Source organism: Lathamus discolor, chromosome 2, assembly GCF_037157495.1.
Source record: "Lathamus discolor isolate bLatDis1 chromosome 2, bLatDis1.hap1, whole genome shotgun sequence".
Classification (NCBI taxonomy): domain Eukaryota; kingdom Metazoa; phylum Chordata; class Aves; order Psittaciformes; family Psittacidae; genus Lathamus; species Lathamus discolor.
The window spans coordinates 71,783,330-71,808,233 of NC_088885.1; the positions used below are offsets into that span (position 1 = coordinate 71,783,330).

The 24,904-nt window shown below is 44.0% G+C and overlaps 1 protein-coding gene across 5 annotated transcripts in view; it reads right to left on the minus strand.

Moving 5' to 3' along the window:
- Positions 1-24,904, minus strand: part of RREB1 (ras responsive element binding protein 1) — a 125,501-nt gene that overhangs the window by 55,181 nt on the left and 45,416 nt on the right. For 4 of the 5 annotated variants that reach the window (XM_065667398.1, XM_065667402.1, XM_065667400.1 and 1 more), the window contains exons 3-6: positions 13,336-13,455; positions 11,797-12,005; positions 7,093-7,182; positions 5,633-5,796 (exon numbers count right to left, since the gene is read on the minus strand). In XM_065667398.1, coding sequence (XP_065523470.1) covers positions 5,633-5,796; positions 7,093-7,182; positions 11,797-12,005; positions 13,336-13,455 — 583 coding nt within the window. Of the gene's footprint in view, positions 1-5,632; positions 5,797-7,092; positions 7,183-11,796; positions 12,006-13,335; positions 13,456-24,523; positions 24,897-24,904 lie in introns of all 5 variants that reach the window. The other variant, XM_065667401.1, reaches the window with a different exon arrangement.

Genomic DNA, 24,904 nt, shown 5'->3' on the forward strand with positions numbered 1-24,904 from the left:
TCACAGGCAGCCTGTACGCATGCCTGCTGATGAAACACATACCAGTGCTAAAGAGAGTGGGGAAATCACTGGAGCATACGCATCTCAACCCCTGTGCCTTTATCAGGATCCAACACTCCTCTTCCAACCAGGATGTTACAACCTCCTACAAGCGTACACTTTTCATCTGCCAGTGAAGGTGGCCGGTTAAAACATCAAAATTCACAGGTTACCCTCCAGCACATGCATTTACTATCTTCCTCAAAAAAACCCCACTCAGCAACATATATACACTCATAAAGTGACACTTAATAAAGACTCAATTTGAACATCAGAATAGTACCATCCCCTGATAATAGAAACAGCTGTTTGTCTCTCCACAGCAGATTAACTAGAGAAGTTTGGGAAAATTATCTAGCACTGAAAATGAGATTGAGAATGAAAGTGCCTGCTTAATTAAAAGAAGAAATACCTTCTTTGATAGGACTCTTTGTAAGCACGCTTCAAAGCATAGCTTCTGCGATCCAGATCTTCCAATTTGAGTTTCAAAGACTTCTGCATGTGGTTGTTGCATGTGGTGCTTTGCACGTGCCAAAAAAAAAAAAGATAAAAAAATCCCCAAACTTGGAGACCTGTTCCTGAGACAGTGCATGAACAGCCCACAAGTACCTAAGTAGGATGTAAATGAAAGGCCATTGTGAAGAATTTTGCTAGGTATGAGGGTAAGGAACGGAGAAAGAAGATTGGTGCCTGCAATGTTTTGGTTTCACATGAAACAGTTTTCATTACCACACTCATATGGACATCCTGGCAAACACCAGCTACTGACACTGCAGCTTCATTTACCAAACTGGGGAAACTGTGGCTCTAATACCTATATTAGCCCCTCACTCTTTTCAGACTTGCCATAGGGCCTTTAATAACTGCCCACTGGAAACTGGCAGTAAGATCATTCCTCATCTCCCTTCTGGCATTTATATCCTATAACATTTTCAAGTTCCATGGAGAGCATATCTTTGGCAGGGAAGAAAATGTGATTTTAAAGTGATAGGCACGGACCATCCTCAATCACAGGAACGGAAAAGTAGCTGCTGGCAAAGTCTCCTAACCCCAAAGGAAACCCTTCTGGAGCAAGTGAAGGCATCGCCCTTCCCCCTGAAGCTTGCCTCATGTTCTGCTGGAATGCAACACAGTAAGTCAAGCAAAGTCTTTTCTCTTTCTCAAGTTCCCTTTCTAATATTTACAAACCACAGCAGCAGCCTAACTCCTCTATCTGCATTTTGGGGAGATGCAGCAGTGGAGATGGAATAAGAGCCTTTCATCCTCCTATTTGGTGGCAGTCTTGAGACCCAAAAGGCTACTCAGAGCTGCCACTATTCACAAACTCCCTAAGGAGCTACTGCGGCAGTACAGATGGAAAGCCTTTAGAAAGCCCTTAATAATTGCAACCTGTCACACACACTCCTTCCATACAGTTTATGCTCCTGCTCAAGAACTAATAATACTTTAATTTTCCGTGACCAAGAGGAAGCCACAGTGTCTGTGTCTCTAGTGTGAAAGTATAAGAATTAGCATACCCTAAAGTGTAGACTTTCTGACACACTGATTATCACAGAACCTTCAGAACTCGAAATTACTATGATCTCTTTACTCCAAATTCCTAAAAACCACCAAGAAAACACCACCCCCTTCTATCCCTTCGGTCAGTCCCTGATTCTAGAGAACACTTGTTATTTCCAAGAAAACTTGCTCTTTCCAGTACCGGTCAAAGAGAAACCTCTGTAAAAGATTCAGCATCATCTCCAGCTTTGCCCCTCCTGAGCAACTCATTTTCCTGATACCCATTACTGTGCCAGACTGCAACAACCCTGCCCAAATAGCAGGAGCAGCACTGATACGGAAGCAGTCAGCTTGACGGCACATTCGGAAGAATGAGAACACCAGCTTTTTGCTGGTGCACTTTTTGCTTTGAGCACTCTCCAGAGACCTTTGCTCTCTCCAACTGCAACTGTCTACACAGGCCACTCCTGAGCAGTCTGGCAGCTGTATGAGAGTTTTCTGGGATGCCCTGGGCTCTCCGTTCCCTGTTGAAAATCCTGGCCAAGAGCCACCGTGGTCACAAAAGGAAGCAGGTTTTAACCTCTTTTTCTGAATGGTGCTGCACAAGAGAACCTTCCCCCTCCACCCCTGTCTGCCCATTCAACTTGACTTGTTGACAAGGAGCCAAGGAGTAAAACAAAAAGAAATTGGACTTCATGAGAGAGGCTATGACTCACTTACAAATGAAGTGTTGCATGCATTGTGGGAATCTGGAAGGGCAGCATCAGTTTCACAGGTGAAGAGTGCATGCAACACCCCAGCACAGCTAAACTAACTCAGAGAAGAGATGGGCAGAAAATAGCATTCGCATTCCACAAAGAGTCTGGCTTCTGAAAAAAAGTTTTGCCATCATGAAAAAGAGCCAAAGATAAGAACTCTGGAAGTGGTTTCTTATCCATGAATAAAGCAAGAGTGGAGAAAAATTACTTTCAATTGAGATGATGGGCACTTGAGAGTGTAGCAACATTGGTATTTTCTAACCCAAAAAAAACAACCAAAACTTGTCTCCTTCTCTCCTCTGCTCAGCTGAGTGTCTAATGACCTGGCTCCCATGCGGTGGGAAAACAGGTCAGAAATTTCATCCTGTAACGGAAGCAAGAAGCACTCATGTGGCACAGTATTTCTCTGGACAAAACCATTTCATTGGAGTTTTTCCTCTAAAAGATCTTTTAGAAGTCTGGATTTAAAAAATAGTATAGACAGTTAAATAGGAGCTAAAACAAGGCAGAGGGGTAGAAAAAGAAGAGAGTATGTGCCTAGCATGTGCCTATGCATCTTTCCTCCTATTCAGGCACTGGCAGACTAACTTCTCCCTCACTCCTCTCCTATGCATTGAGCATATGTGGTGCAAATGCAGCAATACTTGGGAGGCTCCTGCAGGACCTTCACAAAGTATGTTGATTCTTCACCAGCACATTTACAACTTTCTGCTAACCCTACAACTTCTCTCTCTGTGCAATGCTCCAGGGACACCACCATGCTGGCTACCAGGGGCATGTAGAAATCTTATTCTTTGCTGTTTTGGGCATATATCTGTCACTACTTAGATACTGTAGAACAAAAATAGTGAACAATAAAGGAACTGTGCACAAAAGCAGAGAAAGATGGACTTGTATTACCATCCAGCTGTCACGGAAGAACAGACATGGCACCACCACAAGCACCGCCTGCAGAAGTTGCACACAAGGCAGGACCTGGCAAGCAGGTCCTTGCTCCATGATCTTGAGGCAGAAGAAGTTTTGAATGTGAGGCATTCAGCCACAGCACCGGCAGGCCACTGGACCTAATGCTATTGCTAAGTTTGAGATGCCTATGAAAGAACTTGATTCACACCATCTAGAAATACCTGTTTCAGAAGGAGGTATCCGGTGGGCAAAATAAGAACATCTTCCTTACAAGTGTGTCATAGCACCAGATAACAAATTTCATTTCACTTTGCATTTATCCTCATTTGCCTACTTGCACATTCATGCTTTCCCCTTCAGCAATAGGATTCTTTATTATATTCTGCTATAGCAACAAGAAAAGGTTATTTACTGCAAAAAAAAAAATGGTGGCACAGTCCTGTTAATCCTAACCCTCCTTTATCAAAACTAGCCTGTTTCAGTTTGCCCAGGATCTTGCCTGTCTGGGGTCATTTGCTGCAGTGCCACCAAGGTCAGTAACATGTTTCTGCAGTGTCCCACCAAGCTATTGCGGTGAGGGCCTACACTAGACGAGTTTTAAAGAGCAGACAGGAACCTAATAGGTGGAAAGAAAAGGATGATTTTCCTTGCACGAACTTAGGCTCTTCTTAGTGCAGACAGGAAATACAGCACTCCATCCCAGTAACTTCAAGCAACATCTCATTAGGAGAAAAGATTAAAACCAAACAATCTTCTCATCAGAAGGCTCTGATAGGTATTTACTTCTTTTGGGTAAGTCACTGATCCTGGCCATTCTGGCAAATTTGCTACTAAAGTACAGTAAGAATTGCTGTAAGGGGAAACCTGCGTAAGTGAAGGTGACTACATCAACATCTGATAGGCCTGGAGTCAAGTCTCAGGGGAAGACGCCCTTTCCTGCTTCTGGGAGAGGATGAGGAGATGTCTTGTGAGCAGAAAGCCAAAAAGTCATGCAAGCAGTCCTTCAGCAAGCAGCCTAGGCTGAGGACCTGGACACAACTGTCTGACTACCCCAGAGTCTCAGCACTGGAATTCACCCCTGGGTGCCGACAGTGGCATCAGCTGCAACTCAGCAGCTACCCTGCCATGCTCATGGCAGACAGAGTAATGACCCAGTCTGGCAAACATGTGGCTTGCAACACCTCTGGTCAGATGAGTCAGACGTGATTCATTCAGTACTCAAGGCCAGTATCTCCTCCAAACATCTTTGTCTTTCCCTTCTCGTTTTATGCCTCTCTCCCTGATTCTCCCCAATTCCAATCAAGTAAAAGTTTAATAAATAAGGAATTCCAAAATTGCATTCCCTCCCAGTTCTCCTCTGTTTTCAATGTAATTGTTTAAGCTGGACAATACGATACAGAAAAGGTAAATCTGCAAGCAGCTATTGCTTCCTTTGCATGGCATTACATTATCTTTCCCATTGTCATTGAAATCACCCTTTTCATTCCATCTATAACACACTGCTTGAAAAATGACTAGTAATAATCAAGGAAACAAGATTTTTTCCCTCCCACACAGAACCATCACTCTTGCAATCTTGTTTATAAGCGATATTCCTTTCCCCCCACCTGTCTTGCAGTTTCTTTCTAGAGTTTGTAAGCTCTTTGATATGGGGACTACAGCTATGTGGGAATTTTCAAAGTCTTAATCAGCTCCAAGGTGTTCCACCCATGCAAATACATGAATACTGAATCGGGGGATGAGAGAGAGGAAGGAACATCCATGTAACTTAGCATTCTGTTTCCCCAGTTGACAACTGTACATATTGCTATATCCCTGTGAAGGGAACTACATGAAATATATTTGACAACTTCTGTTACAGAGAATTTCATGGATCTACAGTACAGTAAGTTGTCTACAGTAGAAGCAAGTACTGATGTATGCATTTAGAAACAAGATGAATTACTCTGAAAAGGCATCTTCTTCATGACGGCTCTTGGATACCTAACTATATAACATGCAACACCACCACAAATGTTCCAATACAACCACTTTCACCCATGACTATGAAGCTGCAAAATGAGAAGCTTCTATAATGGCTTGGCTATATATATATTTTTGTCCTCTGAGAAAAATCCATCCTGCTTGTCAAAATAATAGTAATACTACTAACAAAACCAAAAAAGCATTACTCCTGGATATCTGTAGCAACCCTTGATAATATGTGAAGAGAGCCAGAAGACCTTTCTCAATTCTGACTTCCTCCAACAACTTAAGCATCCCAGTAGTTGCAGTGTGTGTGCGTGTCACACCACACTTGCAGATCACACACAGTCCACATTTTTTGCCCAAGTAAATGTCTTTGGTTAGCTTGCAAGTCCTTCCAAGGAAACAAAAGAGTCCCTGTCCTTCGATTCTTTCCAAACTCCTGGGTCATGAGCAGCACTCACCTGTGCATGTTTCCATTGGTGGTGAAGGACTGTCCACATACTGAACATTTATAAGGCCTTTCACCTGAGTGCACCAGCATGTGGCGATCAAGGGAGCTCGCTGAGCTCAGAGACTTTCCACAGATGCTGCAGGAATGGTCTGTCCCTCCAGTGTCAGTGTTATGCTAGAGAAAGCAATGATTTTTTTTCATTGAATGCCCCTTCTGAAGCGCCAGTAAAACATTAGTGACAACATTTAAAAAGCAGCTTTAAAAAGCCACTAGGCACAACACCTTATATTGAGGTGTGCTCTGTATATACCACTCCTTCCCAGCCCTCCCCTCCAACTCCACCCCTACCCTTCATTTTTAACTACTTAATGCACCCAGCATGAGCAGCTGTTTCATACAGCCTGCAATGCCTGTCCCATGCAGCATTTCTGCTGGGTGTGCAGCAGAAGAGGAAGAAAGGGACCAAGAAACAACCCATCAGACTGATGGCACCTTGGGATACTTTGAGCTGTGCAGTGGCTTGGGGTTGGGTAAGTAGTTAAGGGGGAAAAAGGAAAGAAAAAGTAATTATGGCCATTAGCTGCTGTGCTATATGCACCACTCTTTATTGCATTCAGAGACTTGAAGATTTCTCCACATACAAAAAAACCCCAAAAACAAACAAACAAATGTGAGGAGAGTAAAAAATGAAAAATAAAATAAAATAAAATAAAATAAAATAAAATAAAATAAAATAAAATAAAATAAAATAAAATAAAATAAAATAAAATAAAATAAAATAAAATAATGGTTACAATACAGGAGGGAGAACTGAGGTAGTAAGGATCTTGTGGACTCACAGTGGTGAACCACAGCCTCAGCATCCAAAGCAGAACCTTCTGACACAGAAAAGGCTAAACCTCCTTATTAGGCATGCATATATTTCAAGAGGAGTAAGAAAAGGCCTGTAGCTGACAAAAATGTGCATCACCTATTTAAAAAGTCTATTTTTAATTCTGCCTCCCAAGATTGTGAGGCAGAATTAAATGCTAGACCCTCTGAAGGACTGAGAGCCTCTCCTACACTGAGAGGACTTAAACATTGTTCCTTCCTGCTTCTTAATTTGCATGATCAGTAAAGAGATTTGTACTCAAACAGGATAACGAAACAGGACTTGTGCCTCATGATGGAAGTGGTTTTCCGGATCCTTGGGATACCTCACACTACGCAGAACAGGACATACATCCTTGTTTGAGCTAGGACAGGGGTTAGTGTTGGGGAAGGAAGGGGAGTATCCACCTTGGGGCTCAGTCTGGGGGGGAAGGTTTAATAGAAAATACAAAGGGAAGGGTAAAAGAAAAGCAAAACAAAGTTATATTGGAAACATTTCTGGTTTGCACATGAAATTGCTTTTTACCACTGCAAAATGCATCCTGGCAAACCAGACACTCTCAGTAACAGTCAGAAATCAAGAGCTAGTATTCTGCATACCTGACGAATGTGCATAGTTAGCTGGTGCTGTGTAGTGCAAATCTTTTCACACAGAGGACAGGTATAGGAAGACTTTTCTTCTTTTGTTTCCTGTGAACAAGCCAAAACAACAAAAAAATAATCAGGAGGAATACTGACATAAAAGAACTCAAAAGCTGTTACTGCTGGGGATGGAAAAATCATCCACTGTAAGCATAAAAAGGCCACTGCTGCTGCTAACAAAATAACTTGTACATGTATGTTTACCATCCTGCTACACCCCTCATGGAAGTTTCAGAAACTTCTGAATTTATAAATAGGGACCATTTCAACTACTGCAGAAGTTCAGCAGCTGCTTTACTAGCACACGGATACTCAGCAGTGGCAGTTTAGGACAGGAAGTGAAGGCGATTACTGCGACCAGCTCAAACTGCCAGGAGAAATTTAGGTGAGCAGAAAGTAACCCCTGGAATACTGCCAGGATATGGTAGCAAATGCCACTAATCTTCCCAAAAGATCCTTAATGAGCATAAATCTCAGGGACTTCAGGGTTTCCACCCCATCTCAACAGCAAGACACTAGCTCAGTGCCCTTCTCTAGGGGCTGTGTGTTCTGCTCTGTGGCCAACTCAGAAGGAAGAGCAGCGCTTACTGAATCACCAGCACCATTTCCCTTAGCATCCTGTGTTTCTCCTGGAAGCATCCCATCCAGGCACACCAGCCAGGCCCAACCCTTCACAAGCTTGCAGGATCTGATGAGATCATAGCGAGAAAGAGGTGACAATGCAAGAGTGTACGTGACTCAAAATGAATACATTATGAACCCAGTTATTCTCCACCCAGGTGAGAAGCAGGAGTAATCATCCTCAAACCCCGAGTACAAACTATGAAGCCAACCCAAGAGCTCAGCCTGATTCAAGTATGCCCTTGAGACACTGAGCAAAGCCACCACTCTTTCAGCCAAGGATGAAATGGCACTCTCTCAGGAACCAAAGGCATTTGCCTGAATTGTCCGCAAGGATGGCTACTGCGTGACATAAAGGGTATTTTCACCACCTGACTAAGAAGCACAGGAACAGCTTCTGCACCAATGCCATTATATTAAAAGCCACTGAAAATTAAATCTCGGCTTCCTGTAGAATGATGCAAATCTTCACCAGCTAGACAGAACCTGTTAATTGCCTGTTAACTACACTTCTGGTGACGAGAGAGTACAAAACCCATCTCTGCATGACTGATGTGAAAGTATAGCAATTATGCCAAAAAGACATGTTTGACTGGACCTCTTTGCTGGCTATTTTAAGTGTCATTAGTACAACCATGAAAACAAGCAAAAACCAAAGCTTTAGCTCTTTAGCAGTAGCTCTTTATTTGGGAAGGAGTTGATTGGGTATGCATGTATCTATGCTTTTCCTCTCTCCACACAACATTTTTCCCCCTCTGCCATCCCAAAAGTTATCAACTCAGAAGCAACCATTTCCAGACTGTTAGATACAAGCGTTTGTGGTGAACACTAAGAATGACTAACCCAAGTCTCTGTGACAAATTATCTGGCATGTCTGGAGGAAAGATGCTGACACAGTGTTCTAGAAAGCATTTTTAAGTCTCCAAAAAGCAGTATCACCTCCTGTATGACTTGGGGAACCATTCTACAGAGATCCCTATTAAAACCCAACACTGTGTTTTCAAAAGCAGCACCAGGATAATTTTCTATTAACTTCAGTGACCTGTGGACACGGATGAAGAGCTCTTTGCCCATTTTGCATGAAGCAAACAAAACTTGTGACTTCACTTCTAAAAGTACTGGGACTAAAACAATCAGGTTCTCCCACTCCTCCCTACCATTTCTCATGTACATCTTTTTCCAGCTCTATTTCAGGGCTTTCCATCCTAAAGGTAATCACTGTAGCCTATGCACACAGGCCAAGGTACTATTTACTTGCAAAACATTAGAAAGCAAGCAAGAAAGGCTGCCATTCTGAAGTTTGAACATCCCAAGAAATTTCCAATTCATTATCTTAGTGCCCCCCATCCTGTTTATATACAAACATATAATTTGCACACACTCATTCCATCTTACTTACACAACTTTAATTTTACTACATGCCACCTTTCTGTGGAGTAATGTTTAGCTCCAATTACATCGCAACCCTGTTAAAGTTGGCTCAGGACAGAGAACAAACACACTGTGCCATGAAGAAAATCCCTGCAGCTGTGCTGACAGTTTAGATGGTGTTTAATCCCCAGGGTATTTCTATGAAATTATCAACCTACTACTTTTATTATTTGAACACACACCCCCCTTACCCAAGTGCTGCAGTTCTACATAGAACGCACTTGTTTCAAAGCCTGCTTTCTAGACCACCTGTTCTTCAAATCAGCAAATTAACAGAAGATAGAGTAATTACTGGTTCACCTTGAAGCAAAGATCAGAAACACACTATAGCTCAGCCAGAGCTGATTAGTATTGAACCTGGGGTTTATTATTAACTAAAACCCAAACTTTCTCCAATGGTCACACAGGGTACATGCCGCATACCATAACACAGCTCAAGCAAATCCAGGGTATCTACAACAGGAATGCTGTTGACTGACCCAATCCAGACCAAAAAAGATTAGCATCCCTACTGTAAAAGCACCCCCACTCACAAATTTAAAACATTTAAAACTTGGCTACCCCACTGGAGCTAGGTTGGTGAAAACACACTTCCTGAACTGGAAGACAGATTTAGCAGCTAATTTGTTAGCTACTCTCCCTTCAGTAAGTCAAGCTGGCACGATTGCTCTGCATTCAACTCATGGTAAATGCTTTTGCAGTTGTGCATTAGGTCTGTTTGTTTTAATCCAGCACAAAGAAACCCCTTTATCGCACTTTTTATTTTCTTTGAGAGCAAAGTAAATGAGAAATTAAAGTGGATGCAGGCTGATGTGAGAACACGTTTATTAGACCATGGGTAGACTACAGCCAAGATAAAGTCAGCATTATAAAGAGAACCATAGACTTTGGGACAAAGGTTCAGGATAAAATGCTTCACTGCCAACTCATGGGAAACAGCGGTCAGGCCCAGAAAACTAGCTGTTATTATCCCTGAAATTATAATAAGGGGCACATTCTGACCAGAATCTAAGATCTGTGTTCTGCTACACAATGAAACAATCCAGTGCTTTCATTCTGCTATGCTGGAAGTGGAAATTTGCTGTATTAGAACTCGCTAACCAGACTGATACCCACTTAATATTTCACATCTCACTTCTATTTTCTTAGCAGTGTAGCTATTTGCCCCTCTGGCGATAACAACCTTTCAGCCTAAAAACAAATAGGCTATTTACAATGTTTTCAATGTATTTGTTTATTTTTACGCTGTAAGAATCCCTCTTAATCCTGTCACATTTACTCTCAAGCTTCCTTTGATTCGATGCCCATTGAAATATCAGGTGGAATAAAGGTCACTAACACTAATAAACTTCCCCGAAGCCAAACCACATGGTGTACTGGCGGATGGCTGTGTAATAGCACTGCTACTGAGACTAGTCTGAACTCCAGTGCCTCACTTCACATGATGAAATCAAGGAACTAGGGCAGCCCCTGAGTGGGAACACTGCAAATAAACCTTAAAGCCAGGTGTTAGACAATGCAATCCCACACAGTTGCTCGTATACTGCCCAGGCTCTTCATTTAAGAATGTTCGTTTATAGTTAATGGCTTTTAACTCCTTCCAAGAAAAAAAAAAATAAACCCAAGACAAGTCATAAGTCTGTCAACTGGGCAGCTACTCGACAAGCTATTAATAAACTACTATAGGAACATCACATGAGTCACGCCTCTCAACCCTTCTGGTCCCTGTTACATCTTGATTCATTTATAAATTTTCCATGCTTCACTGCAAGCTCTAAAGTCAAACGGACACATGAATTTGGGGAATTTCTTGATAGGCTGCAGCACCTTCATTGGTAGGGGCTTGGCCCAGCAGGAGAAAAGCACGGATATAAATAATCACAGCTTTAACCGATACGACTCTCTCATTTTAGATTAATACTGCTATCAACTAGTGCCATCAACTGGTAAATGGAAAAAAACTGATAAAAGCTACATGTATTTGCTTTGCAAAATTTGTACAAAGCATTCTGCAATAGTTCTTCATAGTTTATTAACAGTGAAGTAAAGGCACCTTAAACTACACACCTGTGAAATGAGTGTCCAGAAGGATATTTTGTTTTAGTACCACCTTTAGTCTTCCATCACTTGAATCTTCCCCAGGGACAGCCACACATCTCATGAGGGGTCCCAAATGATGGCAGCACCAAGCCTCCTGCCCCACTGCTCTGCTCCTCTCCAACTATTTCTTTTTCCCTAGTTTCATGAAATAATCGATCCCCCAACAGATGAAGCGAATGCAAGAGCCTGAAGAAAGGATGCGGCAGGGAAGAAGCAGCAATTCTTAGGTGGCTTTGCCACTGAATGATATGAGAGCTCATGCTCAAATGTTTTATGTGTGAATGCAAGTAAGCAGACCCCTTCGATTCCCAGTTTTCTAAAGTTATGCTCTGGAGAGCCACCAGAAAATACACACAGAGGAGCAATGATGGAGGCAAGAAATACCCACTGAGGGAGAAGAAGGCAAAACAGTCGAAGAACATCGTTATGTCTTCTCACCTCCCATGCAGTTGTTTGTCTCCCTTTTGCCATCCCTCCAGGTTTACAAACCCCGCATTTGGGTTTACGTACCTGGTTTCTCCTGCCAATCCGATTTGGTGCAGGAGACTTCGAGGGGGATTTGACATTTTGAGAGCTCCCGCCATTTTCAGCAATCTTCCCCACATTCATCACTGCTGACATCATGGCGTCAATGGAGGACAAGTCTGCTCCGTCCAAACTGTTTGGTGGGCTTGGTGATACCTGGTAGCTGCTTAAGCTTTCCAGCTGCTTCTCTGGAACTAAAAATACAAACAGGAGTTTCTACGCCATCTAAAATAAAACCAACCCAAACCCCCACATTGTTTTCAGCTGCCTGTAACTTGCATCACACACTACTGGATCATCACGGAGTACAGGCGACAGCTCATAATAACCATAATTCTTGTAACAAGAGAAGTTTCTTGTATTGGAAAGCATAGGGCAAGGTGTACATTACCTTCTCACAGGACATGCATGTTATGTTCATTTTCAACTTTAATTCAGTATGGGACTTATAGAGTGATACACACTTGCTGTAAAATGCTATTATTCGTGGTACCTTGCGATCACCATGAACTAGTAGGGCAGTACAGATGAATGCATGCTCTGACAAGCCCAATTGTTCAAGCAAGCACTTATTTGAACAGAACTGCACAATTAAGGCATTAGCAACACAGTGTAGGATACCGGATCCTCCTTATAGTATAGCTTAATCCAGCTCTGTATATGGAGTAAGCTAACTTAGAAAAAACCCAACCAAAATAAAACACCAGATTCCCCCAAATGCCTCTTTACTACCACAGCTGGCATTTATTTAGATTTCTTTTCTTTTTGGTCTACAAAGCCAAGCTAGTCCATGGAGTATATGTACTACATCCACAAATAATGCCACAGCTAAAGCTGTTCAGATTCAGACTTCTTCATCACACTCTGTATGTAGCAAGGATTCTAACAAATTCAAAATAAATGAAGACCTAAAGTCTCATCTCCAGTTTCTCAACATACAGACAACACACAGGTAAGGCATTCCACTTTCCTCTTTATGAGCTTGAAAAGGGAAATGCTTTCAAACTGAACATTCCGTTCCCCAAAAAGAAGTCTCCCAAACAAACAGGAACACCCGTAAGTCTATTGCTCTGTCAACTCTGATGGAGAACAAAAAATCTTAATGTGTGATGTGAGAAAGTCACTGAAAAACAAGAGGGTGTGAGGGTGAACAAGGAGGAACATGTTTGTGAACATTTGATCTCTGCATAATACTGTCTTTGGAAGATAAGCTTGAGTATTATAAACAGGTGTTTTTTGAGGCTAAGTAATGTGGTGCCAAGTTACCAAGAGCCAAGAAAATCTTAGTTTGGAAGTAATGGTAGCCGAGTATTCATGTGCCCATGCTTCTGCTAACCTATTTTATACTTTTCAGACAGATAAAGGTTAGGGATGGCTAAAGAAATGTATGCACCAGTGCTTCTGCTCAATGTATCTTATACATGTCACACAAATTAGGGGTATGGATGGGTAAGAAATGTTTCCACAAGCCTTAATCAATGCCCTAATTTTACACAGTCAAACAGAGCTAGTCAAACCAGTTACCTTCATTTTTGTCCCCTGATTGACTGGGGCTCTCTCCTTGGTTGCTGGTCTCCTCACTTAGTGTAGTATGTATAGTAGCGTCTGGCTCTTCAGCCTCTTCTTCAGCAGCACCCTCCAGCACTACGGGAGGAAGAAGAGAAAAGAAAAAGGGAGTTAAGTTTTTCTGGAAGCCATTTTAGCAAAAAAAAGACTACAGTCCTTTAGTTTGAGGATTCCCCTGACTGCTACATGAAGTCTGATGAAGCAAGTAAATAGTGCCAGCTCAGCCTACTCCCACAAGTGGCCAGGCACTGGGCTGGGAGATGCTGCTGCCTCTGCCAGTGGTGAAACCTGGGCAGACAAAGAAAGGAAACCCTTACTGGCTTGGTCCCCAGTATTCAGCCAGTAAAATCACTGACGGTCATGACATTTGGTTAAGAAGTTGGAAGAATATTCTGTAGCTAGAGAATTTAAGTAGTTCAATTTCACACACACATACACGCACACACACACACACACACTCCTCCCCCCTTCTCGAAGGATGAACATCTGCTCCAATACATGAATTCATGGTGACCTTTTTCTTCCTTCTAGCACTGGTGAAATGACTACTGAGGTTTCTGGGGCCATTTGGCACACTCCTTGCACCCACTGCCCAAGGCTTCCAGATGAGCTGAAGACATAAGCAACCACCATATGTGCCAAAAGAATTTCTCCACACCCCTTTCTGAAACCACAAACTTATCATGCTATCACTGGGTTTTCCAGAAGGATGCCTGTTCTGGCTGGGGAATGACAGGGCAGTTAAACATAATTTTTAGAGGTGATGGGGAATGATCAACCATGAGGAAGAGAGGAGTTCTCTGCCCACGGCACTCACAGTAATAGCCTCTGGAAAAAGTTATTTGTAATATGGAAAACTACTGATACATTTTAATGGAGAAATACACCTTTATAACCTTACAAGTAAAATAGTTACAGAAATGAAGACGCTGGGGACATTTCATCACCTCAGATTTACAAATTCAGCAAACTTAATACAGGTTTTCCTTTTTTCAGAAAGCAGAGGCCATCAGCCTCAAACTGTGGTTAACTCAACAGGGTTTCTTCCTTTAAAAAAAACCCATATTCTCAAGGATGACATGCAAATCAGTCACATAACACATCTTCAAATGCTGTTTGAACAGCATTTGCAAACAATAAATGACTACATCATCCCAGCTACTGACATTTTAAAGCACACAAGAAAAGGCAAAGAGAAAGGGCCCAGCTTGTGTCAAGCAGCTCCTTATTTCACACAATGCCAAACAAAGCAGCAGATTCAAACTTCCTCCATTTAACTGCTGACCCTCCTAGAAGCAGCACACAGATGATCTGACATAGAGAGCTGCTAGCACAGTCGAGAGACAAAACCTAGGATCCAACTAAGCCCAGTGTCTAAGGCTAACAACACCAACTTGTTCACGAACACTGCTTTCATTCTGCATCCTCAAAAACAGGCAGAAAGACTACTTTTATGCTACCCTGAACAACTCAAGAGTAACTCTCCCCTAGTATTTTTTCTACTTTTCTTCTGAAAAAACACTAGTGGTCCCTGTGACACAGGGACTTCTTGATCCAAGGCAAGACCAAGCACCCATCCTTCACTATTTTCTCCAGTAATTATGGGACACATTTATTTCATTTTCTTGTCCTTAAAAAGAAATGTCCATCTCATTGAAGAACAACACAGACATTTCTTCTCTTTCACCCCCTCCACCCCGTATCTTCTTTTAGCCATTTATGTGGTAGCTGACTTAATTTTGAATAGAATAAACAGAGTTACTTTCAAGAGTGGCCAAATCTTCTAAGTTGCTTGCTGTATCTGCTTAGTACCACCAAATATAAGGACCAGTTTAAATTATATGGAGGGATTTCCGCTAAAACAATGCAACTAAGTGCTTAAAAAAACCCAACCAAACAAAATAACTCTTCTTTCCAAAGCAGACCTATTAATTCCTCTTTCAGTCAATACCTAGGACATTAACGTCACCACTGATTCATCCAGGAAGAAAATCTATTGTGCAACCATGAAGACTCCTGCGTTGGCCAAGGTAGCTGAGGAGCTTCCCAGAGAACTAGAATCAGAATTCCTAGTGCTGCATTTAGCAACAGTAAAAATGGGAAGTGTTCATCACATAGAAGAGGAATGAATACATGAACACATTAACAAACCTACCTCCTGGTTTAGGAACATCTGCCAGCTTGTTCTCCATTCTTTCAGGAAGAAAACTATGTACTGTGCTATTACAGCCTTTCATATTTTCTATGAACCAAGAGCTATTTTACAACCTTCCTGCTAACGCAAACCAAGATGTATAGTCACAGATCTTGTTTTTAAAACCATTTTCTGTACATCAAAAATCTCCCTACTTTGGAAGCAGTCAAAAGCCTTAATAGGTATTATTACTGTTGTGTGCTTTTCTTTACATACTTATTTTCTAACCTCTTGCATGAAGCAGAAATGCACCACTGAAACAAAGACAACTACATGAGCAGCACACACTGATTTCAGAAGCATAACTTTCTATTTGCAATAGGATATAGAAACAATAAGAATACTGGGCCAAATCACTCCTTCCTGTGGGAAAACCCATGGCAGAGTGCCTTTAGGCAGGAACATACTGAGAGATTTCTCTTGCGGCCTTTTTTTTTTTCCTTTAAATAAATGCATCACTAAGGATGGGGAAGTGGTTTTTTTTCCCACAGCACCTAAGAAACTCAGGGAATCCGACAGGCAGCAACCAACACGGATGCCCTCTGCCATGCGGCCTTCAGGACTTCGAGCCTTCTCAGCTCACACCAAATGTCCCTGCTTGCAGATCATGCTGATGGAGCCTTCTTCCTCCCTCTCTCCAAAAGAAAACAAAGACCTCCAGGAAAGAGGACAAAGAGGAAATAAGCTGGCAAACAGTGCAGGCTCAGGTTGCATTCAACACTGGTCCAAAGCCTCTAGGAAACAGGGAAGTAGTCACAAGCATTCAAGTCATCTTCTACTTTGAAGAAACCCCCCAGTGACACAGTTATCCTCTGTGAAAAGGAGGAAAAGCAGAGAGCAAGTGACAGAGAAAGAGCACTAATATATGGTAGGGGGGGCGGGGGGGGACAGACAGACACATAAACAACAGGACCAAACAAAACAATGCAGCAGCCCTCTTTTCACAGACAACACCAAGAGACCTGGCTCTTCTGCAGGAAGGTGTCTCCTCTACCTGATGATGTTGCTGAAACTATGAAACTGGGGCAACCTTGATCCTAGAGAGAAATCTTGAGGGGCTTTAGCTCCTGTTTCTGACAGAGCCCCACTCCTGATGCCCCACATAACCGGCTAATGGGAGAGTTACTGAGAAAGCAGAGAGCTAAAACAAGAAAAAAAAGCCTTGCTGCTTCCCATTCAGTCTGTACAGGAAGACACTTGCTAGACCTATTTCCTCCTTTGGGATAAAGTGTGACTCCACTGAATGTTAAAGCTGAGCCCATCAACAGTTACTTCCCCCCTTAACTCAAGTGTATTTATTTGTATTTAATTTTCTTGTTTTAAGATCACTCTCAACAGTTATAGCTGCTTTTCGTTCTAATGGGGAGCATCAGGGATGAAGCAAAAAGGAAGAACACTGGCCACAGGGGAAGGAAGAAGAAAGAAGAAATGATGAGTCTTCAGAGTCACAGTCACTTGACTTGCTGCCGAGAGGCGGCTACACAAGCACAGAGCAGCACGTCCTGGCCCCTGGGAGCTGGTACAAGTCTCTGCTCCAGATTGCTCCACTGTCTTTGCACATGAGCTCTCCCTTTGGAATAGATAGGAAGAAACACACAATACAAGCAAGGAGGGGAAAAACCTGATGTGTAGTACAAAGCTGCTCATTGTTCTGCCTTCCAAAAAAAATCCACATTAACGTTAAAGTAGAAGTCATGCACTAATTGGGCCAGGGAGAGATTAACACTCTCAGCCAAATACTTCTATTGGTTTCATTAAACATGCCGTAGTACGTATTACAGAACACGGAGGAGGGAGGAGGCACAGGGGAAACAAATGACAGTTTTAGGAATGTGCACCCCCCCACACATGCATTTCAAACCACTTTTTCCCGTGAGGACCAAACAGGAATCCTGAGCTGTCTTCATCATTTCCATCTTAGCAACGCTATTAGCTTATTCAAGCATTTCCCACTGTTGGGTTTTGTTGTGTTTTTTTTAAGTGGTAGGAAAAAAAACCCCAAGGATCATTTAAATGAAGGCCAGACCTTCTAGTATACAAATTTAGATGAGAACAGAACTTCAAAGAGGGTATCGCATTTGAATAAACAAACTTCACCGTTTACCCTTGAGACTGTAATACCTAAGGATTGCTACACCACACTCCAAACCATTTCTGATGCACTGGTTTCCTACTAAGCTTCTATACAGAGATCTTACTCTCAGAGCACATGGTGCCAAGCACAAATGGTCACTACCACCCCAAGAGATGCATATGATCACCCGCACTCCATTTTGAACATGATTTTGCATCAAAGCTGTCAGGAAGGAAAGCGGGTGAGAAGGCGTCATGTGGAAAGAAAAAAGGGTTAACACTAATCAAAGCACTGCCTCAAGGCAAAGAAAAATGTTTTCCCGACTGACCTTTTTAATACCAACTCTGCCCTTGCTACTGAAGTGCTGGTGCTGACTTGGCACCCCAGTGGTAGAGAATTATACTGGCAGTGTTGCCTCAATGTCACCACTGCTGGAGCATCAGCACAGAGCAGCCTATGGGGAAAGGAGGGCAAGCATAAAAGGAAAGACAGCTGCTCAGGAGTATCTGGTGGTAGTTCGGTAAAAGCCAAGAATGTTACCGCTAAGGTTTTGAACTTGTACCTGTAACTAATGTTTTCCTCTAGGGAAAACCAAAACCGAACAAAAGAAAGATGACAACCAGAAGGAGCAGCATCTCTTGAAAGGTGCTCTCCAAGCACCAAAAAGACTGCTCCTCTTGCTATGAACTCTCTGAGCTGTCAGTGATAGAATTGCCTTATCTGTGCTAAAGCACATGTAATACTCTGCCTTCTAAAATAACCCTAAGCATCCACAACATCCATATGCCTTTTCATACCTAGCATGTACCTAGACAAACACACCCAGACACAGAATAAACAAGTGAAGCCCATGCTCATGGCCATGCCTTAAAACTGAGCTAGGGACCACCTCCTGTTTTGGGTGTGGGGGAGGGGAAGAAGCGCCAAACAAGAACAAGATGACCCCTATATTTCCAGATTATTTTGTATACTGCTGTTACAACATCTAACGGTTAGGCTACATTTTAAATATTCAAACATACCTACTCCTCCCTTTTATTTCCTTGACTGCATGATGGGATAAGTGTGTGCATTTGGATTTTATATAGGTTTTGAAAAGCACCTCCTGATGACTTATGGACCACTAATGATCCTCAGGACTTTGGCTCAGATGACCGAAAGCACCTCTCTATAAAGCATACCAGAATATGAACTTCGTTAATGTCTTAAGCAAACAGCAACTTTGAATCACCATGATACTCTGGTATTACATTGATGTAATACGCTGGAAACAAGGGCAAACAATGTAACAGTGAGATGCCATACAGGCAGGCGTTTCCTGGATTAAATTCACTTATATGGTTATATGGTCCAACGGTTTTACAGCAATGCACAGGGACACCAGGCAACTCTAATATAAAATGCAGTTGTACCCATCTTCTGGGCCCTGCGCTCGGTTTGCTAACTTGTCAGTGAGCAAACTAACACGTTTGCTCCTTTCACAAGAGGTGTGCTGTGCGAACAGCCCTCATGCAGGACCCTGTGGTCTTACTATGGTAGAAAGGAGAACGGAGGCACATGCTGCTCCAGCACTGAGAGCGAAAGCAAAACCCAACGGCCCCCAGGCTCCCAACAGGAAAGCCCAGGTCTCTGCCGTCACACTGGGCAGAGGGCTTGATCTGAGCCTGCACTGAGCTCCCGATCAGCACTGCAAAAACCTGCGGCCACATTTAGGCTCAACAGCTGAGGATGAACTTGAGATTTTTCTAACGCCTTAGCCCTCCCCCCTTGACCAAAGAAGTATCTACAAGCTGTTCCTCAACCTCGCTGTTCGCATCAGCTTGTGGGTGAGCACCTGGCCCACCAGGAAGCCTCCGTCGCCAAACTGCAGGCAGCTTTGAGAGCTTGATCAAGCAAAAAGGATTCTGAGATGTGATTTAAGAAAGGCAAAAGAACTAAAGTCAGAGCAACAGCAGAGTAAAACAAGTGGCAGCCAGCAGACATCCCTGCACTCCTTCCGATGCAGACAACTGCAAACACCCCTCCATCCCCACCCCTGCCTGCCTGTGCAGCCGTTGTCAGGAGGCCAGTGTGGAGGGGGCCTGCATCTCCCTTGTCACCAGGCACCCCGGCAACGCAGTGACAAGAGAGGACAGGATGGGCCTTGGGCCTTACTGGGCACATCCCCTCCCCTGCGCCGCCCTCCCCACCGGCTGAGGAGGGACACAAAAGCAATACTGTCTGTCCTTATAAGCTCTGCTTTGCATGTGTTCAGGGAGCAGGGACAGCTGTGCGGACGGCTCACAGAGTTCCAGGAAGCCGATGTGTTTCTTGGCTTTGACTCCAGTTTATTTGCCTTAGATGAAGTGGCGACCCGAGAAAGTCCCTTCACGTCCCCCCTGAGCTGGCACTGGCCACAGCTCCTTGGGACATGGCCAGGGGTCTCTCCCCACACCCACTGGCCTTCCCCAGTACAGCCGTCACATCTCTCCCTGGGGCCGGGGCTGGCTCACTCCCCACCTGGCAAGGGGACAGCCCTGGGACACAGCGTGGGAGAGGGTGGGAGCCCGGAACAGAGCCAGGACCAGAGGGAGCAGGCCCTGAAGGCTCCTCCCTTGGAAGGCAAGATGGAGGTGACTTGGGAAGGTGGGAATAGGTCAGGCGAGCGGCATCATGCTGCCTGCCAAAACCACAGCATGACCCTGATGGAGCCAAGGACAAGGGGACAGAGCAGAGGGACAAGAGGAAGCCAAAGTGAGGGCCATCTCTGTCATACATGTCTCCCTGCGGAACAAGCTGAGGAAGAGGAGGCGTGCCTGCCCAAGGGGAGCCCCAGCCCACGACATAAAACCTCATCTGCTGGTGCTGCTGCCTCAGATCAGCGAGAGGGGATGAGAGATGCAAAATGAGGAAACAATCTAAAACGTAGCTCTGTGGGTTTGGGTTTGTTTGGTGTCTTGGGTTGGTTTTTTTTCATTTTTGCTTTGCCCTGCCAAACCCAGTTAGCTTAAAACACTGGAGAGGGGGAAGCTATAGCTTGACATCCCATCACCTACATGGCTAAGGAAGCACTGTGCTGGGGGAACCAGATACTTGTCCAAGAGCCTGAGGGGTGAGCTGGATGGATTGCACTTGGGAAAGGCAAATGGAAAACATTCCTGAGTAACAGAGAAGAAAAGCGACCTCCCCTCCAAACAGTCTGAATTACAGCATCCCTTGGCTCCCCTGGAGGAGAGGCTGCAGGAACACGGGGCGGGCAAAGTGGGACACTGGGCTTGGCTGGGTAGCTGTGATGGAGAGCCCCGACAATATATGGCCAGTCTAAACCATGGGATATCTTGTCCTTTTAAGGTGGGCCAAGAGCAAGCATCTGTGCAGCAGCAGCAGTACAGTCCCAGCCTGCCATCAATAGCCCCTGGTGTCACTGAAAAAACAGGGGCTTCTGTGCCATACCAACTGGCTGTGCAGATGCCCAGGCACCCACCCCAAGAGGATACAATCCATCCGGTTGTTCCTCTGCACAGCATCACGGAAACAAGAAGGGACAGTAGTGACCAGAGGAAGAAAAGCCACGAAACCATGCTGGCTGCTCTGCTTGCTGGCAATTGGTGCCTGCAGCTGTCGGGGGGGGGGGGGGGGGGGGGGGGGGGAAGAGGGAAAAAGGGAGGGCCTGTCCCTGTCCTCATCCCCGTCCCTGTCCCTCACCCTGATGCCCAGCAGCTCGGCCAAGAGCAGCTTCAGACCCAGGACTCGAAGTGCAGGTTTAAAACAAGTCTCTGGTGGGAGAAACAAGAAACGTTTCACCCCCTTCGTGCTTGCTCTTTACACGCAACCAGAGCTGTGTGTGTGCAGCAGGATGAGTTGAGCAGGGATTAGAGAGGCAGGACAAATAATGCCAAGGAAGATACAGAATATCTCCTGTGCTAGTGCCCTGTTTCTTGTGCGGCACCCTGGTTGCAATCCTCTTCCTCCAGGATGGATTTAGAGAGAGCTTCACAGAAGGCCCGAATGCACATGCAATTTTACAAAACTGGGTCTGGAAACAGGGTAATCCGAACCAAGACTCTCCTTTTGGAGTAGCTATATCCCACATGGTGTTTCGCCACTGTAACTGCATCCACATGCTAGCAAATTTCCTTGCACAGGCAAGCCCAAGGGGGAGAGCATGGGGCCGCTTACCACAGAGCCCCCAACACATCCTTCCCATCCCAACTGCACTGTGTTTGCAGGGTGTGCCAGACCACTCTGTGCTTGGAGCCTGTACCAGGTAGCATGCCGAAGCACTTTACACCTTGCAAGATAATGTAGTAAAATGATGCACAACTTGAGAAGAGTAGAAATTACAGGGATTAAAACTCATTTCCTGGTGGTAGCGTTGTCAACCACCATGATTTTATCACAAGCCCCGTAAAAATCTGATGGTATTACATTACCGCACAAAAATCTAAAACTTTTTTTTTTTAACTAAAACTTCTAGATTTCAGTGTTGTGGAGAAAAGACAGAAACATTCCATGCTCAACAGAATACAAAAAGCAAATGGAACTGAACAGATTAATTTTAAAGCCTCCAGCTTTTAAGGATAATCATCATCTCAGATGCTCAACCTGTAATTTCTTAACACACACACACACACACACACACACACACACCCCAATAGCAAGACAGTGTCTCATCTTTATGCAGCATGTTTTGTACCCTGGAACATACAACTTCCAAAACTGAAATGGCTTTTTTCATTTTTTCAAGAGGGAAAAGAATCGCTGCATCTCGGCACATTTCTAGTGTTTTAGTTAAAAGCCAGCACAGCTGCACTTTAATGCTACTTAAAGATGAGAACCTCCACCACATTACCAAACTCATTTTCAGCCGGAGATTCAACATGCAAATACTTTGCAGAGAGAATGATTCAAGAGTTTGCAGCTTTTCTCACTGCTGTTTTCCAGGGAGCATGACTTGCTGACAGGATTAACTACTGCCAGGCTCACGAAGCTGGGAGACAGCTGCCACATGGCAGCCATTTACTACAAAGCTCCACTCCTCTAAAGTTAGGAGAGAGGCAGACTATTTCATCTGTGTTATCAGCAGGGCTCCTCTGCTCCACAGGCTTTAGTGACTAGGCTTTTTTCTAAACAAACACCTCCTTTTCTCCCCCACCTTGTTAACATCATTACCTTCCTGTCTTCTGTTTCTGGTCAGCACAGGAACTATTCCCCCTAACACACTCCCCGAACAACAACAGCAACAAAAATCTACAATCAAGACAATCTAAAACATTCAGAAACACACATACCCCCCAAAATAGATTTTTAAATTATTTTTAGCTTAAAATTTTAAGAGGGGAAACCACATGCCACAGGGAGGAAAGACAGTTGTGCTGGAGCAAAGGGATTCAGAAGCATGCTGTACAACCTTTACTCTCCCATCCACTGGCATTTGTGATGCCAGCCTCCAACTGCAATATCCAAAGCGGCTACACAGCTTTTTCATGAACAAGGTAACCTGCAGCAATTCTTTCTAGCTTATATCTTCACACCAGGCAGACTCTCTGCAGACCCATAAGCCAAAGCCAACCCCTGCCTGCACCTTATGAAGCACATACAGGTCTCAAGTCAACCACCTCCTACAGTCTGTCGAGGACCAGGAACAGATATACACCATCTATATCATCTCCACGTGATATTCAGCATATATGACCATCGGTTGCTATTCTCCTCTAATTTTGAACCAGAGTTAAAAGATACAAGCTAGAAGTTTAATTTTACCTGGGGTAATATCTATCTATCTGCTACAGATACTAGAGTACCCCAGATCACTCAAACTGAGGTTTATTGCTTCCTCTAGGTAAAGGGAGAACTCAGCCTTAGAAAAATGCTTCTCTCCCATCACTGATGATCAAGCTGTCACTGATGATCAGTCTCGTGAGCATGCCCACTGGCTTATACCAGCTGGACATGTAGCCTTTAAGGCTGTTTGCAGAGCTCTGAACTCTGAAATACAAAGTTCTCGGTTTTAGTTAGGTAAATTAATTACAGCAGCAGATGGTGCTGGCAAGCCTCTCCAAGTTGAGATCCTCACAGGAAAGCCACTAGGAAAATTTTGAACAGCAATGCTATTTGCCTGTGGTATTCTTCAGTACCAGTTTTCTTTCTATTTTGAAGAACACACAGTGAAACTAACCTGTGGGAGGTGCTTCCTGCACACTTGATAAAATGAAACAGCATCTGTTAAGTTTTCATAGACTGCAACATGCATGCAAAAAGATGGGGCACAGGGATCCAGTTCAGCAGCTTCTCATGGAATTCAGAAGCACCTCAGCTTTATCAGACAAGTAGAAGAAGCCTCAGAAATGACGTATTTCTATCTGACTTGAGAAAAGATGTATTTTCCAAACAAGAACTGCATACACACGAACATACACACCAATTCCTCTTCATCCACAACCACATCCAGCTGCTGACCTTCCATGTTCCTTATAGCATAGCCTTTGCTCTGGGACTTTAAAGCCTAGCAGGCGTTTCTAAAGGATTTTACAAAGTACACAGGCCCAGCCTTGTAAAAGCTCATAAGGAATCCACAGAGGTCATCGTGGCACTTGGACAGTCTGCAAACAGTGCAATCCACATGCTGGGGAGGTAAGAAATGACCGAAGTCAGGCAGATAGGCCTGAAGACTTCTGCAGTGACCAGCTCCTCCAACAATGCTGTAAACCCTGGAGGAAACGCCTGCTGATCTTCAAAGCCCGTCAGAAGGAACGGCCTTAAGTTTCCTGAACATGAGCATTCTGGTTACGAGGTCACAATCCTCTTATGCACGCAGAGAAAAGAATAAAAACAAAGCAAACAACAAAAAAATTACAATCCACTAATGTTAATAACTGTAAGTAACCAGTGAGACTGACCCTCTACTCTGCAACGAGCTGTCGGATCCATCCAGCAAAGTTTTGATGCTCTTCGGCACAACAGCCACACGGATCAAGCAGCAGCTTACAATCTCTGCAGCTTTCTTTTTTCTAGTCCAGGCAGTACTCCACACGTGTAGACTCCTGGAACTCAACACTCAGTCGTTCGGACTAGGAGGGGATGCTACAACCAGTAGGTGTGCAAGGTGTCCACCGTAACTATATCAAGACCATTGCAGTGTGTGCTGCACTGCCGGCAGAATTTTAGGTACAGCCTTCAGTCGCCTGACGGGCTGCACAGGCGACCATGAGCAAAGGGGAGCCTGGACACCTGCACACTGCAAAGAATTGCAGGAAGTTTATTTCAGGAACGCTGGGGAA